At 35.1% G+C, this 15,227-nt stretch overlaps 1 protein-coding gene across 10 annotated transcripts in view; it reads left to right on the forward strand.

Moving 5' to 3' along the window:
- The window catches only part of GTDC1 (glycosyltransferase like domain containing 1), a 437,175-nt gene that overhangs the window by 115,432 nt on the left and 306,516 nt on the right, over positions 1–15,227 (forward strand). Inside the window, exon 2 of one of the 10 annotated variants that reach the window (XM_060016857.1) lies at positions 2,931–3,023. The exons of the other annotated variants lie outside the window; for them this stretch is intronic. Coding sequence (XP_059872840.1) covers positions 3,022–3,023 — 2 coding nt within the window. The 5' untranslated portion in view covers positions 2,931–3,021. The remainder of the gene's footprint in view (positions 1–2,930; positions 3,024–15,227) is intronic. 10 annotated transcript variants of the gene reach the window in all.

A 15,227-nucleotide genomic window follows, 5' to 3' on the forward strand; every position in this document is an offset into this window, starting at 1 on the left:
TTTAAAGAATTCTAACACAAAAGACAAATTTGTTCTGTCTCTCATTCAACTTTGTTATCAACCACTGCTTCATTTAATACAGAAATTATTTCCTTATCTTGTTTGTGTATCTTCTTGAATATTTACTTTTATTTATAGAGTTAAGAGACTTTTGAGCAATAATTCTTTCCAGTAGTGCTTATATCTTTTAAGTTGTTCTGATATGACTTATTTGTTTGGATCTTCTGTTCCAGCCTCAGAATGTCATGATTATATCTGCCTTTTCAAAGAGAAGGTGCTTGACCTTTGTGTTAGCTATCTGTCTCTATAGGGCATGGAACATAAGACATGTACACTAAATACTGAATATATTACTATAGACCTCACACAGAAGAGTCAGGACTGCAAAGAGGGTAGCATTCACTAAAGAAGTACAGAGGAGGGAGTTTAATCCTCATTCAGGAAATTCTGAGGTAGACCTCCTGAGAAGATGTTAGAGATTTTAATAGATAGAGGTGAAGTGGAAGAGTGCTGTAGAAGAAGGAAGTGTTGTGAACAAAGGTATTAATGCAGGAAAATTGGGAAATGTTTAGAAATCTCTAAAATCTTGGTTTAGCACAAACATATTCTGAGTTAGGAGGAGTTGTGGAACATCAGGTTGGGAGGATAAGGTGGATTTTGTCTAGTTCATGAACATTCTTGAATTCAAGGTTAAGAATTTAGGGAGCTTTTGCTTTAGGTTATGAGTATCCTTTGATGGCTCTGTTACTCAGGACCCTATTAGTTGCACATGATAGACCCCAATTCAAAATCAGTTAAACCTAAGGGAAAATGTATTGGCTCATACAACTGAATAACTGAAAGTCCTAGAGTGGTTGACTCCAGGCAAAGCTGGATCCAGTGATTAGGCCTCTTGTTTTCTTGATTCTGCTTTCCTCTGGTTTGGCTCTCTCCAAATGGATCTCTCCCAGAGCTAAGTCTATATCTCACCAGCTTAGTTACCCTATCTGAAAGAGTGTACCACTCTTGGCAGTTGTAGCCAAAGTCCCAGATTGAGTGAAAGCACTTTTTTTTAAAAATCTTATGGTCTTTGAACTTATTACTGTGACAAAGTCATCTAATGTCATAATTGGCCAGTCCAGGGTCACATGGCCACTTTGGGGTCGACCTCATCCAAACCTTGTGAACCGAGTGCAAGAGAGCAAAAGGAAAATTGCACTGCTGTTATTTGAAATTGCACTGCTTTGTTTTGAACAATGTTTTGCAGGTAAAACACGGTGAGTATTGCAGTCAAACATGGGAGTGAGGTAAGGAAAACTGCACAGGACAAGTATTACAGCAATACAGGATGGAGACCATGGATGAGGGTAGAGGTGGCCATTGGATTCTTAACATCTCATATAGAAATAGTGAGATTCTGAATGAGAATAATGATAGTAGGAATGGTAGATGGTAAAGGAATTAGCAATATGAATGAAATTTATGTTGTTTGCATTTCACTAGTTATAAAATTTGTCTAGGAGCTGAATTGAAAGTTACCCTTATCCTGTCTATGAAAAAAGAATTTGGTATACAAATTAATTTAGGCAGAAGCAGAGAGATCACAGTTAAATTACTTTAGTAGTTATAATTATTTTAAAAATAGCTATGCCAATTGTAAATCATTCATATTCACTCATTAAATTGGATCAGTGGGTTTACTTTGGCAGCATTTTAAGTTACTCCACATACTTCACTGTAGCAAAACTTCCTTTTCTTTAAAGAATTAATGTAACACTGCCCCTTTTCTCTGTGTAAATAAAATTTATAATATATATTATGTATACATGTATATGTGTGTATATGTACATATTACCCAAATATATACATAATCAATAAGTGATTCATTACTTGGTATTAACTTCTCAAACTTAGCACTCCCCCCTCAAAAAAAGGGAAAAGTCAGGTATTAAGTGCATCTCTAGAGTTCTTATTTTATGCTAGATCCCAAGGTAAAAATTAATGAGTGAAGTTTGTGGTTGCCACTCTACTTAGTATTCAGTTCAGAAAAGCCAGTCTCTTCCTCAGTGGTCTGGACTGGTAAGGCACATGTTTGAAGAACACACACTGTGTGCCAGACACAAATGATAAAAGAGTAAATAAGGTAGTGCACTTTAGGAACTGAGTTTCTTCTCTTGGATATAGTTCTATTCCTTTTATTATTTTTTTTCCAGTACTCTGCACAATGTTCACTTGAATCAGCCTTTCTAAAGCCATCAGATACTAATATGTTTCTAGGGAAATTCCCCACACTTGGTAACCTGTCTTTCCCTATAGGAATAGAGCTGAAGTATAGGGGATTTTTAGCCCATGGTTTGTTTCAGTGTGTATCCAGTGTTGATACAGATATTTATTTGTATATGAACTGTTTTGGTGATTTTCAGAAAATGAAAGTGGCTAAGAATGTGAACTAGTTTTTGTCACTGGTTTTTTTTTTTGACTCAATCATAAGCTTAAATAAAATGAAAAAAATTTCATGAAATCCAGTTATATTAAAGGCTTATGTTGTTTGTATATTGTGTGTGTCTGTGTGTATGTAGCATTTGTATTGTAGAGTTTCTCATTCAGAGGTAGTGATTCTTAGCTTTCATTTTATAGCATTGCTTAGTGTCTTCAATTTTCTCAAAGGAGATTTTTAAAACAGAAAAACATCAACTCGCTCTTATTGAAAAAATACTTTTCTATACCATTTTATAAGAAGATTGCTGCCAGGAATTCAAGTAATAGCACAGTGCCATTATTACAAAGGTTTAGGAATCCTTGACTCTTGCAATTGGTGGAAACGAAGAGATTATGACTCAGGGGCTCATAAAGAGTGATTAGGAGGACTATGCAATCATTTTCGTAGTAGTAGTATTTTTATTTTTCTAAGTGTTCAAAAATATTTAACGACATTCATATTTTATTTGCAGTATTTTTTGAAAAATGTAAGAGAAGTAAGAGAAGCAGAGGTTAAGAATCGAGGACTTACTGGCTCTGAAATTGGAGTATTGAGTATTTAGTATGTAAGTAGAGTTTATGTGAGTAATCTTTTTTTTTTGTCTGATTTTGGTATTTAGAACTGGGAGTAGAAAAAAGAAGACACACATACATATTCACACAAGAAGGAGAAACAGTGGCGGTTTTAGATTTGAAGTACCTGAAAAACATTCAGGCTTCTGGAAATATGATCTTTATATTTGCCTTCTTTCAATCAGTTTTATTTTAGATAAAATGCTGGCTGATGGTAGTGGTCCACTTGAACACTGTTGAGTTTTCTTTATTTTTTTTTTCCATGGAAAAAAGCTCCCAGAAAACTTTTGTCCTTTAATATGTTCAACATGCATATGTTTTACATGTATTAACTAGTATTAAAAATGCAGTTTCTAATTAGATGTCTAAATCTGAGAGGAGTTGTGGTGAGCACCAGCCTCTTAGAATTACTGAAAAAGAAAGTTTTGATGAACAGGGTTTTCTTTTTGGCTGTTGCATCCTTCAACCTGCTCTGGCCCCAGAAACTATTATGTTCTAGGATTTCTAATGCATATTGTCAGTTTTGGTGATAAACCCTTAAGATATTGATTATATCAAAACTTGGAGAATTCAGGGTATTTACATTCTGTTATGACCTGTTCTATATTACAGCAAAAAAGTTAGTATTTCTGTTATTAAGGATTTGGGCTTTAGATGAGCATCAGTAGTTATAAACTTGGTATGTCTTAGGTTTTAGAAAAATTGTAGAAAACCTCTAAAGTAATATTGCAACCTGGTTTTGTTTGGTATTTTTGTTTTACATTTTTAAATGGGGTGGCAGTGACAGGGAAATCCCTTCTCTCCAGATTTGTATGAGTCACCTGAAGGCTTCCTTCTAATAGAGTTTAATGACATGGTGCCATTTGAATCAGTATTTCCACATTTGCAATTTAGAATATTCGGTTTGAACTCATCAGCATTCATTTTCATTTCTGTTTTACTTTTCAATTTGTCATACAGTTTTTTTTTTTTTTTTTTTCCTGCTGGTAAGCACATCAAACCAAGAATGACTTCTTTTTTCATAGACATGGAGTGTCAGTTGTTCTCTCACTTATTTTGTCTTGCTGACTAATGTGGTATTTGTTCGCAGCTCCAAACCACAGATTAGACACATAGATATTGACTAATCCTGACTTACAAATATTAGCCACACAATGTGAATTCCTTCGATGTTTGGGCATCCCTAATGATGGGTTTTGATTTTCTCTTTGTACCTATTAGACGTATTGTTAGATAGTAGCTGTGAGGGAGCAGGAGAGAGCACTGGACTGGAAGCCAGAGGAGCTGAATTCAAGGCCCAGTTTAGCCACTCAGACTCTAAGGGCAGATCACCATTCTTTTGCATCTTCATCTGCAAAGTGGTGAAAAGAAAAAATAATACCCTGCCCATTTATCTTCAGGGTTTGTTATGAGGATCAAATGAGATAATAATGTTCGAAGAATATTTTGTAAACTGAAGAGTAAGATGCTATCGTGAAGTTAGAATTTGTGCTCTTCTTCTATGTAACTCATTTGCTCTGAGATTTTTATTTTTAGGTTATTAATTTCTAGCCTTTAGTTTATCTGTTTTAAAATGTAAATAGAAGAGATGGCATGGAATTAATACTTAAATAAAAAAACAATGTTTAAAGAATATTTGGCCCACAGCTACAATATGCTGCTATGTTTGTTCTTCAGTACATGTGGTTCATAGTGATCAGAAGAAATGATAGTGTGGATGTCATTCACAGATTTTTGGTTTCTGTTTAACTTATTTCAGTTCTGATATCACTTTTGAGTTATAGTTAAACAGCAATAAGTAAGTAATTATTTTATTATTTAATAAATAATTTAATAAATAGTGGGTAGTAATAAGGAATTAGAATAGTGGTCATATTTATATTTCTGTAATTAGAAAAAGTGAATTAATAATTCACAGTTTATTCATTTTCTTCAGCTAACATTTGTGTAATGACTCCTATTTTGTAAGGTACTTTCCTAGGTACTTGATTTGAAAGTGTGTAAAAAAAATGCTGTGTTTATGAAAAAAGTAAAATGGAGGGTGGCTAAATTGCATCCTTATCTAGTAAAGACTAAATGAAGTATTAAAGAGAAAAAAAGGTGTACATTTGTCTCATGGATCTGAAGGTTTTGACAACACCTGTTGCTATTTTGTTTTTTAAAGAAAAGCAGCACTTCATACCTATGATAAAATGACTGTAATTTTCTAACACAAAGTAGTTATTTCACATGTACAGTATCATCTCTTCGTTTAAATGCCAAAGAAAAGAATTATGTGAATGTCTGAACATGTAGAAATGTCTCACTTTAATTTTAATGAAAGAATAACAGCTGAAAATCCTAACTGCCAAAAATATTTGTTAAATGGAAATAAATGTTCAAATATATTTTCTTCGAGTTGATACGAATTTTAGTAAACATACCAAGTTTCTTTTCTTGTTCACAATAGAAATGGCCATTTCAGGTCAGCTGTGTCACTGGCCACCACATTAGTGCAGATTATTTAGCTGCAATATATCTTTTAAACTTGTTATAAATGTGCTTGAAAGCTTTTTATTAGTAGGTAAAATTTTTGAAGAGACCTTATGTATATTAGTTTTGCTTTTTTTTTTTTGTCTGTAGAAATAGGCTTTCTGTATTTCTTTCAAAAACCTCTGAATACACTTCTACCTTTGCTAGTTGGGGCTGAAGATAAAATATACTTCAGGTGAATTGGAGAAATACATTTGCCCAGCTTGTTGCAGAGAGAGACCTAACCTGTTCATTTGATTTCCTTCCTTTTTTTAGACATTCTATTTAGGTTATTTCTTACACCTGTAAAGAGTTAAGCAAAGCTAAACACTCTTAACTACTCAAATCCTGCTCCCCACCTACCCGCTTCCAGACCATTCTAAATCTTCTTTCATCCCTTTCTTTTGCCTTTCACCTTCAGTATTTTACAGAGCAGCCCATTAAGTAACAAACAATTCTGAATGGCTGTTAATAATGTTTTACTTTTTGTCACTGCTAAGCGGTGTTACCTGTTCAGTTACACTTGGACAGAATTAATAATAGCGAGGAAGTGGTCATTCTGTGAGTGGATCAGTGGATGAGAGGAAAAACAAAAAAATTTGTAAAGTAACAGATAATTAACTCATGGAGTTTTGAGCAGCTGAAATTCAAAAGCAAATGTGTTAGGGTTATTTTGGTGTCTTATGATATTTAATATTGCCCATTTCTTGAAGTTTTATAAGCAAAGGTCATCATAAATTTGCGCAGGAAATATTTTATTATTATTTCTAAGTTCCCTGAGGGCAGAGGCTTTGTCTTTTTTCACAATTATTCCCAAGGTCTAATTCTCTTAGTGTTCAGTAAATATTTGTTGGATGAATGAATAAATAATACTAAGAAATATCAATAAAATTCATAAGATATATAATCTTTGCTATGTGCAATATTCCAGTTGTATTTATTTACTGATAAGAGATACATAGAAAAACAATGCTAGCTGGATTTGTAGCGTATAAGACATTATTTAGCAGTTGCTTTACATGCTTTTCAAGGTTATACATCCTATTTTCTTTTTCTTCTTTCTTCCTTGCTCTACCCATTATACTGCCCTGCATGTAGTAGCTGCTCAATAGTTTTTTAAATGTTTTATGAGTACAGTACTTTAGTTGAAATACTTCATGCTTGTCATATAATTACCTGTTTAGTACAGTGGAGAAGGTGGCTGTTTTAGTGGTTTTCACTTTTCTCTTTTGGATTCTTTTTCAAGTAGCAAAAGATGTAGCTGTAATGAGTTTGAAGCACATGAGGCAGAACTTAAAATGATAAATAGAAGCTATAAAATGGAAATACTGAGACTTTCCTTTTACCAGGATACAGTGGCAATATGCAGAAAATGGTTACTCGTATTTAGTTTATTAGCAGGAAAACTTAAGTTGGGGGGAATACAAATGCAATGTGGAAAAAAGGTTTCATTAGACATGAACTTCCTATAAGCTGTTAAAACCCAGGACCTTTTTGGAAGTGTACAGATTATGATGACAGAAGAGAACAGTGGAGGAACAATACTGATTTTTAATCCCTGGAGGTTTACCTGTTGACTTGGCAGTGATGCCAGTTTACATGGTTTACTTTCTAGAAATAGTTTATCACTGTTTTTTTCAGTTAGTATTGCTTGACCTTTGTAGCCCTTTTGAGCATTTTCAGCCATTCCATAGAAGGCTACCCTCCTAACTCTTCCTCTTTGTATTTTAATTATTTACCATATTCCTTCCACATCACTAAAAACTTTACGTTTATCATTGTCAATTTTTGGAAATGTCAATTTGACCATCCTCTTGTCCATTGCTCTCTAGTAAATGTCTTTCTTGTCAAAGAAAACCCTGAATATCTTTCAATTCAGTTCAATATGCAGTTGACCCTTAACAACTCGGGGTTACCCCCTGCAACTTGAAAATCTGAGGTAACTTTACAGTTGGCCCTCCATATCTGCAATTCCACATCCAAGGATTCAGCTAACCGAGGATCGAGTGTTACTTATTTTTGTACATATTTATTGAAAAATAATTCACTTATAAGCGGGCCCATGCAGTTCAAACTTGTGTTGTTCAACAGTCAACTGAAAAAAAAAAAAAAGAAAAAAAAAGAGTCAACTGTACTATATTTCTGTGTTTTCTGCCTTTTATAATCATCTATTTATCACTTAACTGGAGTAAATTAGGATTGTTATCAATGGCATTCTCAGTGGCAAATTTAATATTTTTTCCCCCTACTTCTCTCAGCCCTTTCTTGCTTTTGATTCCTTTAACCACTCTCTCTTTCTTGCAATTAATTTTGACCTCAGCTTGAGGGGCAGAAACCTTGACATCTTTTAGGTTACTCTGATTAGTTATTATTTCGTAGCCTGATGTCATTTCTGCTTTCCACTAATTTTAAATTATAGTACTGTCCTATGTCTGTTGTAAACCTTTTGTTTGACTGCCAGTTATTTTTCCAACAAACAAATTCTTACTTGTATCGTTAAGGAATGATTGCCTGGTCCTTTCCTTGTGATGATACTATCCATCTTAAGTATACTCTCCATTTTAGTCAAGATAATTTGCTTACTATAGGCACATTGCATTTCCTATATTTGATTTGAATGAGTGGCCACATTATGGAAAAATTTAAACATATACAAAAGTAGAGGGAATAGATAATGAACCTATTTACCCTTTAACAATTATAAATAAACGGACAATCTGGTTCTGTCTGAACTCCGCCTAGCTCTTTCCCACTCCATATATATATATATTTTTTTTTTCTTTGGCTGAGCTGCACAGCATGTGGGATCTTAGTTCCCTGACCAGGGATCGAACCCATGTCCCCTGCATTGGAAGCACAGAGTCGTAACCACTCGGACTGCCAGGGAAGTCTCCCACTCCACATTTTATTGAAGCAAATTCCAGACATTCCATTTTAGGCCTACATATTTCATTGTGTATCTCTAAATGATAAAATCTCTTAAAAATAAAACATCACTGTAGGGTGATACCATTATCACCCTAATAAATCCTAAGTAATTACTCAGTATCATTAAATATTTCTTAACCTTAAAATACTATATTTACTGTAAAACAGGACCCTCTTATGTGATAAAGAGGAGAGAAAGCAATTTCCCAGGGCCCAGAGCATGCTCAGGGTGCTATGTACTAAATGGCTGCCCAGTAGAAGCTTCCTTTTGCCCAGAGAGCTGAAGTCTGGTGCTTCTTATTTGAGAAATGATTAGTTGGTGTTGATTTAGTGGCTCACTTAGTATCTTTAATGCTTCGTACTTGCTTAACTTTTTATTCCTACATCTTATAGGTTGCATTGCAGTGTATAAATAGTGCCCTCTGGAGTTGTGAGAACAAAGCCTGCACTGCCATGCGGGGGCAGCCCTGTCTGTAGAGGGGCACTGGGCATCAACATTTATATTTAAATATCCTGCAAGTCTTTCTAAAGTGCAACCGGGGTTGGGAATGCTGGTCTAAAATATACTGTCTGGGCTTAGTACAAATAATAGTATTATCTATTATACTTTATCTTCACCAGTTCAAGATTTTAAGTATAAATATAACTCAGTAATTCTCTTAGCTTTGTTTCACTTGCTGGGTATTTCCTTTCTTTTTGTTTTGTTACTTTTAAGGGATAATTATAGTAGTATGAAGCATTCTGTCCACATAAAAGCTTATTGAAGAGGTTAAATGTTCTTGCTAATTAAAGAAAACACTAATTGGACAGATTGTTGTTTTGTATTAGTAATTTTAATTATTTTTTAATCAGAGCACAAAATTTTTTTTTAGGAATGCTGCTGTTTTACACTTTTTTTTACACTCAATCACTACTTGAGTGATTTAAATAGTCAGATAATTTTTTTTTTGAATAGTTGATTTTGTTTGGTCTGTAGTTGGGACAGAGACAGGATGTAATAATTCTTGCAGTGTTATAAAGTTTATAACCCTCAGTCCATATCCATACCTTACGTACCCCTAAATCATCTACGTTTCTATCTCTGTGTGTACATATATGTATAATTATGACATTTACCATTTACAGAAGTATTCAGCATAATGTCATCAATTTTCTTTTCACTCTTGTGTGGTAGATTAATATGTATGTCAAATCTTACTTTCTAGGAAAGGAAACTGACATGTTCAGAAGTCAAATGATTTGTCTGTTTTCAAAAATCAAATTAGTAAATTAGAGTTGGTTATGATAGTAGCCTGTAGTTTATCCTGTTCAAAAGCACTACTTTTCAATGTCATGAAAGCTTAAATTTTTTAAAAATATTAGGTGTTACTAGTCCTTTGGTTTCACTAAAATAACATATTTCTTGGAATTCTTTTAATAACTTTTTTTATTTGCCTGGCTATCTCTTATTGTACTGATGTGACCAACTATATTAATTTCTTAAGGTTTCTGTAACAACAGAATTTATTCTGTCACAGTTGTTAAGGCTAGAAGTCCAAAATCAGTGTTGGCAAGACTTGCTTCCTCTGAAAGGTCTAGGGAAGAATCCTTTCTTGCCTCTGCCTAGCTTCTGGTGGCTCCCTGCAATCTTGGGCATTTCTTGGCTTGTAGGTGCATCACTCCAATCTTTGCCTCTGTTGTCACATGACCTTCTTCCCTGTGTATATCTCTTTGTGTCCCTTCCCTTTTTATAAGGACAGAAGTCATTGGCTATAGAGCCCGTACTAATCTAGTATGACCTCATCTTAACTTGAATACCAGGGGTTAGGACTTGAATATCTTTTTGGACAACACAGTTCAACCCACTACACCAGCATCCTTGAATTCACTATGTCATATGGTGCCTGTTACAGTCTAGGCTTTTAGTAAATTTTTGTTAAATAAAGGACTGCCTGGTACCATCATGTACATATAATAAGCCATAGTATAGTCATTCATTCTGGAACCATTGAAGTAAGAAATTATATGGTCCATTCCCTCCGTAAGAAAGTGTGATGTATTATCTTCAGTTTGTTGGTAAAAGCAACAAAAAAGTTTCAGTGACTTAACTATAATCACATAGGTATTTGTCCACGGGGTACTATGGACAAAATGTTAATTATTTGCCTCCCGTTATAGAGTCTTTTGTGATACTACTTTTTTTCTTACTAATTAGTGTTTTTAGGTATTAACTCCTGACATTGAGATAATATGACAGATATTAACGTAGTTAAGACTTTAAAGCTCTTCTAATCAAACTGCTGTCATTTTACAGCTGAGGAAACAGAGGTCTGGAAAGGTTAAGTGAGCTGTCGAAAACAAGGGGTAGGTGATGACATTTCTGGGTGGGTCCTGAGTGTTTAGTATTGAATTCTATAATGTAAACCTAATGTGGCAAATTTGATAGCACCTAGAGAACTATCAATGAAAATAGTCCTCTGTTTTCATTGATAGTCCTGTTACTGATGAAAATCAGTAACAGGCTGGAAAATAAATACTGCAAGAATTGGAAATAATTTAGAGGCAAAGGTAAGGGATGATTTAATGAATCAGTAATGTTCTCTTGCTACTGAAGGCAAATGGAGAAAAACAGGCTCAAACAAGAGATGCAGATTCAGGTTTGTTTTCCAGCTGGAAAGTCTGACAGTGGGATTGTTAAGAATTGTCGTGGGGCATTTGAAGAGGAATGAACTCTGCCCTCCTCATTCAAAACAAAATGAAAACAAAACCCACGCAGATCCACTTACTAGTTTGGTCTTACCTGGAAACTTCATTTTTTTTCAGATCCACTTGTTTTCATACTTTGCTTCTTGACTCAGTCCACTTCAGTGCTTCCTCTTCAGAATGCAACTTTAAATTTATTTTACAAGGAGAGACTTCTACCCACTACCATCACAATCTCTGAAATCCTTGGACCTATGGCTCGTCAGTGCCTGGTTTTTATATCTGTTCCCTATGAAACAGAACATGATGTAAATGGTGTTTCTTAAATCTCCGATCTTCAGATTACAACATAATATTCATACATCAAACTTCTTATAGATGCATCAAGGTTTTGTTTCTTCAGTAGGATCCTTGATGCCGTCTAACAGCTGAGGGTAGAAGGAATAATTCAGCACTCCTCCCAGCTTTATTGATTCATCCTCTTCTGGGTTTTGGCATGGCTTAGGGCAGTTGATGGATTTTCTAGCTGTGAATGAGCATCCTGTCTCAACTGATCTGAATATCCTGTTGAATAGGTTCTCTGACTGACTTTTCTCCTTTATTGGTTGCTCTGGCAAAATTATGCTGCCTACCTGCAACTTGTATATAACTATATGTTCTTTTCCACCAACATCTTTCTTTTGTCTACAGTCTTCTCTTTTGACAAATATAAGCAATTATAAGCTCATAGGTTTTTGTTTTACTTTATTTTAAATATTAAAATATAATCTAACCTCTTTTCTCCCATGGGCTTTTACAAACTCTCTGAAAACAAAAAACAATTAAGTCTTGCTTATTAGTGGCTGTACATACAAGTGGCTTTCCTTGGCTTGGAAGGGAAGACAGTTCAGTTGGCAATCAGAAAGTCTTTAAAGCTGCCTATTCTTGTTGCACCCAGTCAGAATTTCTTAACACCAACCAGTGTTTAAAATTTCAAGGCAGTGGCTCTGGTGACTTCAGGGGAGAATGGTTATTAGCACTCTTTCTGGTGGTCAAACAAGGTAGCCATTGCCTTTGTTTCGGATAAATTAAGGAAGAAGTGGACATGATGGAATAATATGAGCCAATTCGAAATACCAAGTATCTAGCTGTGTGTCTGATGGAAAAGTTAGAGAAATTCTGCATTACTTGATTCTACTTTGTAGGGTGTCAGCATTGATTTTCTCTTTAAAATAACAACTAATCAAGAGTTATGCGGACCCCCAGTGGATGATTATGAAACATATCAATACAGAACCATGTATGGCCTAATATATTTACCCTCAGTGTTGCCATTTATTAGCCCTACCATTTCTGGGAAATCGCTTAACTTTTGTGAGCCTCAATTTTCTTATCTCTTAAAATGGGACTAATAATAATGAAGTATTGTGAAGATGAAATTAAACCAAATGAGATGATGTATGTAAGGAGCCCAACATAGTACCTGGCACAATGTGAGTGCCTCATAAATAATAGAGTACTTCTTCTTCTTTTTTTTTTTTTATATTAATTGCTAGTGGGAAGCAGCCACATAGCACAGGGAGATCAGCTTGGTGCTTTGTGACCACCTAGAGGGGTGGGGTAGGGAGGGTGGGAGGGAGATGCAAGAGGCAGGGGATGTGGGGATATATGTATACATGTAGCTGATTCACTTTGTTATACAGCAGCAACTAACACAACAATGTAAAGCAATTATACTCCAATAAAGATGTTAAAAAATTTTATTTATTTTATTTACTTTTGGCTGCGTTGGGTCTTTGTTGCTGTGCGTGGGCCTTCTCTAGTTGCGGCTAGCAGGGGCTACTCTTTGTTGCGGTGCGCGGGCTTTGCATTGTGGTGACTTCTCTTGTTACAGAGCACGGGCTCTCGGCGTGAGGACTTCAGTAGTTGTGGCTCGCGGGCTCTAGAGTGCAGGCTCAGTAGTTGTGGCGCACGAGCTTAGTTGCTCCACGGCATGTGGGATCTTCCCGGACCAGGGATCAAACTTGTGTCCCCTGCATTGGCAGGCGGATTCTTAACCACTGCACCACCAGAAAGTTCGTAGAGTACTTCTTTATGTTTGTTTAGCACTGTACAATTTTCTCACATACTGTATCACCCCATCTTTCAAATGAAACTCTGAAGCTGTCAGGAAGGCTGGTGATAGCGTCTTTCTTGAATATGAGAAATTTAAGTTTCAAAATGATTAGTTCAGTATCATATGGCTATTTATACTTAGGTTTTCTGATCCTAGACCAGAGGCATTGGCCTTTTTCCCCACTTTATTTAAACTTCTAACTTATTCATTCCCTTATTTAAGCGTGTAGCTATAGGTATAAGGGGTTAAGGGAGCCAGTGCTTTAATGGAATTCTTGGTGCTTTTAAGTCTGTATGCAAATGACATAGCGTACTTAAAGGGCTTTGGAAAATAATTTAAGATGCTAAACAAACATATAAAATTGAATGTTTCTTTTAATTATTTTAAGTTATTGCATTTATTCTCTTAATAGTCACATTTTCTTTACTTGGTGGTAAATTAGAAACATCTAAAAAACAATCAGTTCCAAAAAAGAAAAGAACTTCCTGTAGCCATTTTTCTGTTCTAATTACTGTATTAGCCTTGTTCAAATATTCTCTTAATAGCAAATTCTGTATTGCTCCTAAGGCTTTTGTTGAAGAATTCCTGAGAATTATAGCTCTTTATTTTTTGTTGGAGGAACTAATTTTGTTAACATGTGGCAATTAAACTGACACTAGGAATTATGAGCAGATAATGTGGGGCATTGCGAAATTATCTTCTTTTTTAAAGTTTAGTGAAAAAACATTTCCAATAATTGTTAACAACTGTAGAAAATCCTGTGAAAAATTGATGGAAAGTACTCCACTCTTCTACCATACCTGGGATTTAAAAAAAGAAAGATTGGACTACGTAGTGCAGTATACTCACTCTGCCTCTGTAAACTTCCTTCAATTTAAAGAACTTGGGCAGGTGTTATTAATAAAATATAATAATAAAAAACCCCTTCTATTTTAAATAAGGATGCTATTCTGCCAGCTTTTAAACTCACACATACTCTCTAACTTATCCCAGCTTTTGCTCATCTGGTCTTTAAATGGCTCCTTTCATGTGGTCAGCCCACGAGTCGTGCGTACTGCCGCTCAATCACGCTGCTATACGTCGCCATCATGAGGGTGGTTTGCATGATTTGCATTTCCTGTACTGTTTGAGCTTCAATGAGCTCCAAGCGCCACGTATGAAGAAACCACTGCCAAATAATGCAATGATTTTAGTCGAACCAGATGAGCTTGTGCTGGAGTCAGGCTACCAAGTGGAGTGGGGAGGGGAAGGGGTGTTGCCAGGATTTCCTGTTAAAAAAGGATTCCTCAAGATGTCCATACATGCAAGATGTGAATTTCTTAGCAAATCTGGCCATGGAATATAAGAAGGTTACTTTGGGAAGATAGGGCTGAAGTGCTGTGATGAATAACCATATATATGTTACTCTTAGAAAATTCAGTGTTTTAGATCTTAGTATTACATCATGCTGCCAATGTAATTATTTATTGTGACAATAATAGATTTTGATGACATTAATTTTCTAACCATACAGAGATAAATTTAGTCAAAATTATATTAAAGGCATTGATTACTTGTCCCCTTGTCCTGTAAAAGAAAGCTTGTATTTTATTTAAAAGATGATCAATAAATGCTGTCGGACAACTATTACAGAAATTGCATAGTAGTGGGCCAATGAATAGCTACTAAAGTGGGGAAGGAAAAAAAAAAAAAAACCACATGTACCAGATACTAGTCTTCATGAAAAACATAGACAGATGGGGAGACAGACCTATATGATGCCACAAATAGATGAATATCTTGTAAGCATTTCAAACAAATGTTGAAAGATCCAGTGAAATTTTAAAAGTTGGTTTAAAAGTATATCTTGTGCTTATAAATAGTGTGTTTATTCTGCTCACCTGAAACCCAACCTGTAAATTGTTCACAAAATATTTTATCAATATTAAGCAAAAATAGGGCTTCCCTGGTGGCGCAGTGGTTGAGAGTCCGCCTGCCGATG

The sequence above is a fragment of the Delphinus delphis genome, chromosome 7 (genome assembly GCF_949987515.2).
Source record: "Delphinus delphis chromosome 7, mDelDel1.2, whole genome shotgun sequence".
Classification (NCBI taxonomy): domain Eukaryota; kingdom Metazoa; phylum Chordata; class Mammalia; order Artiodactyla; family Delphinidae; genus Delphinus; species Delphinus delphis.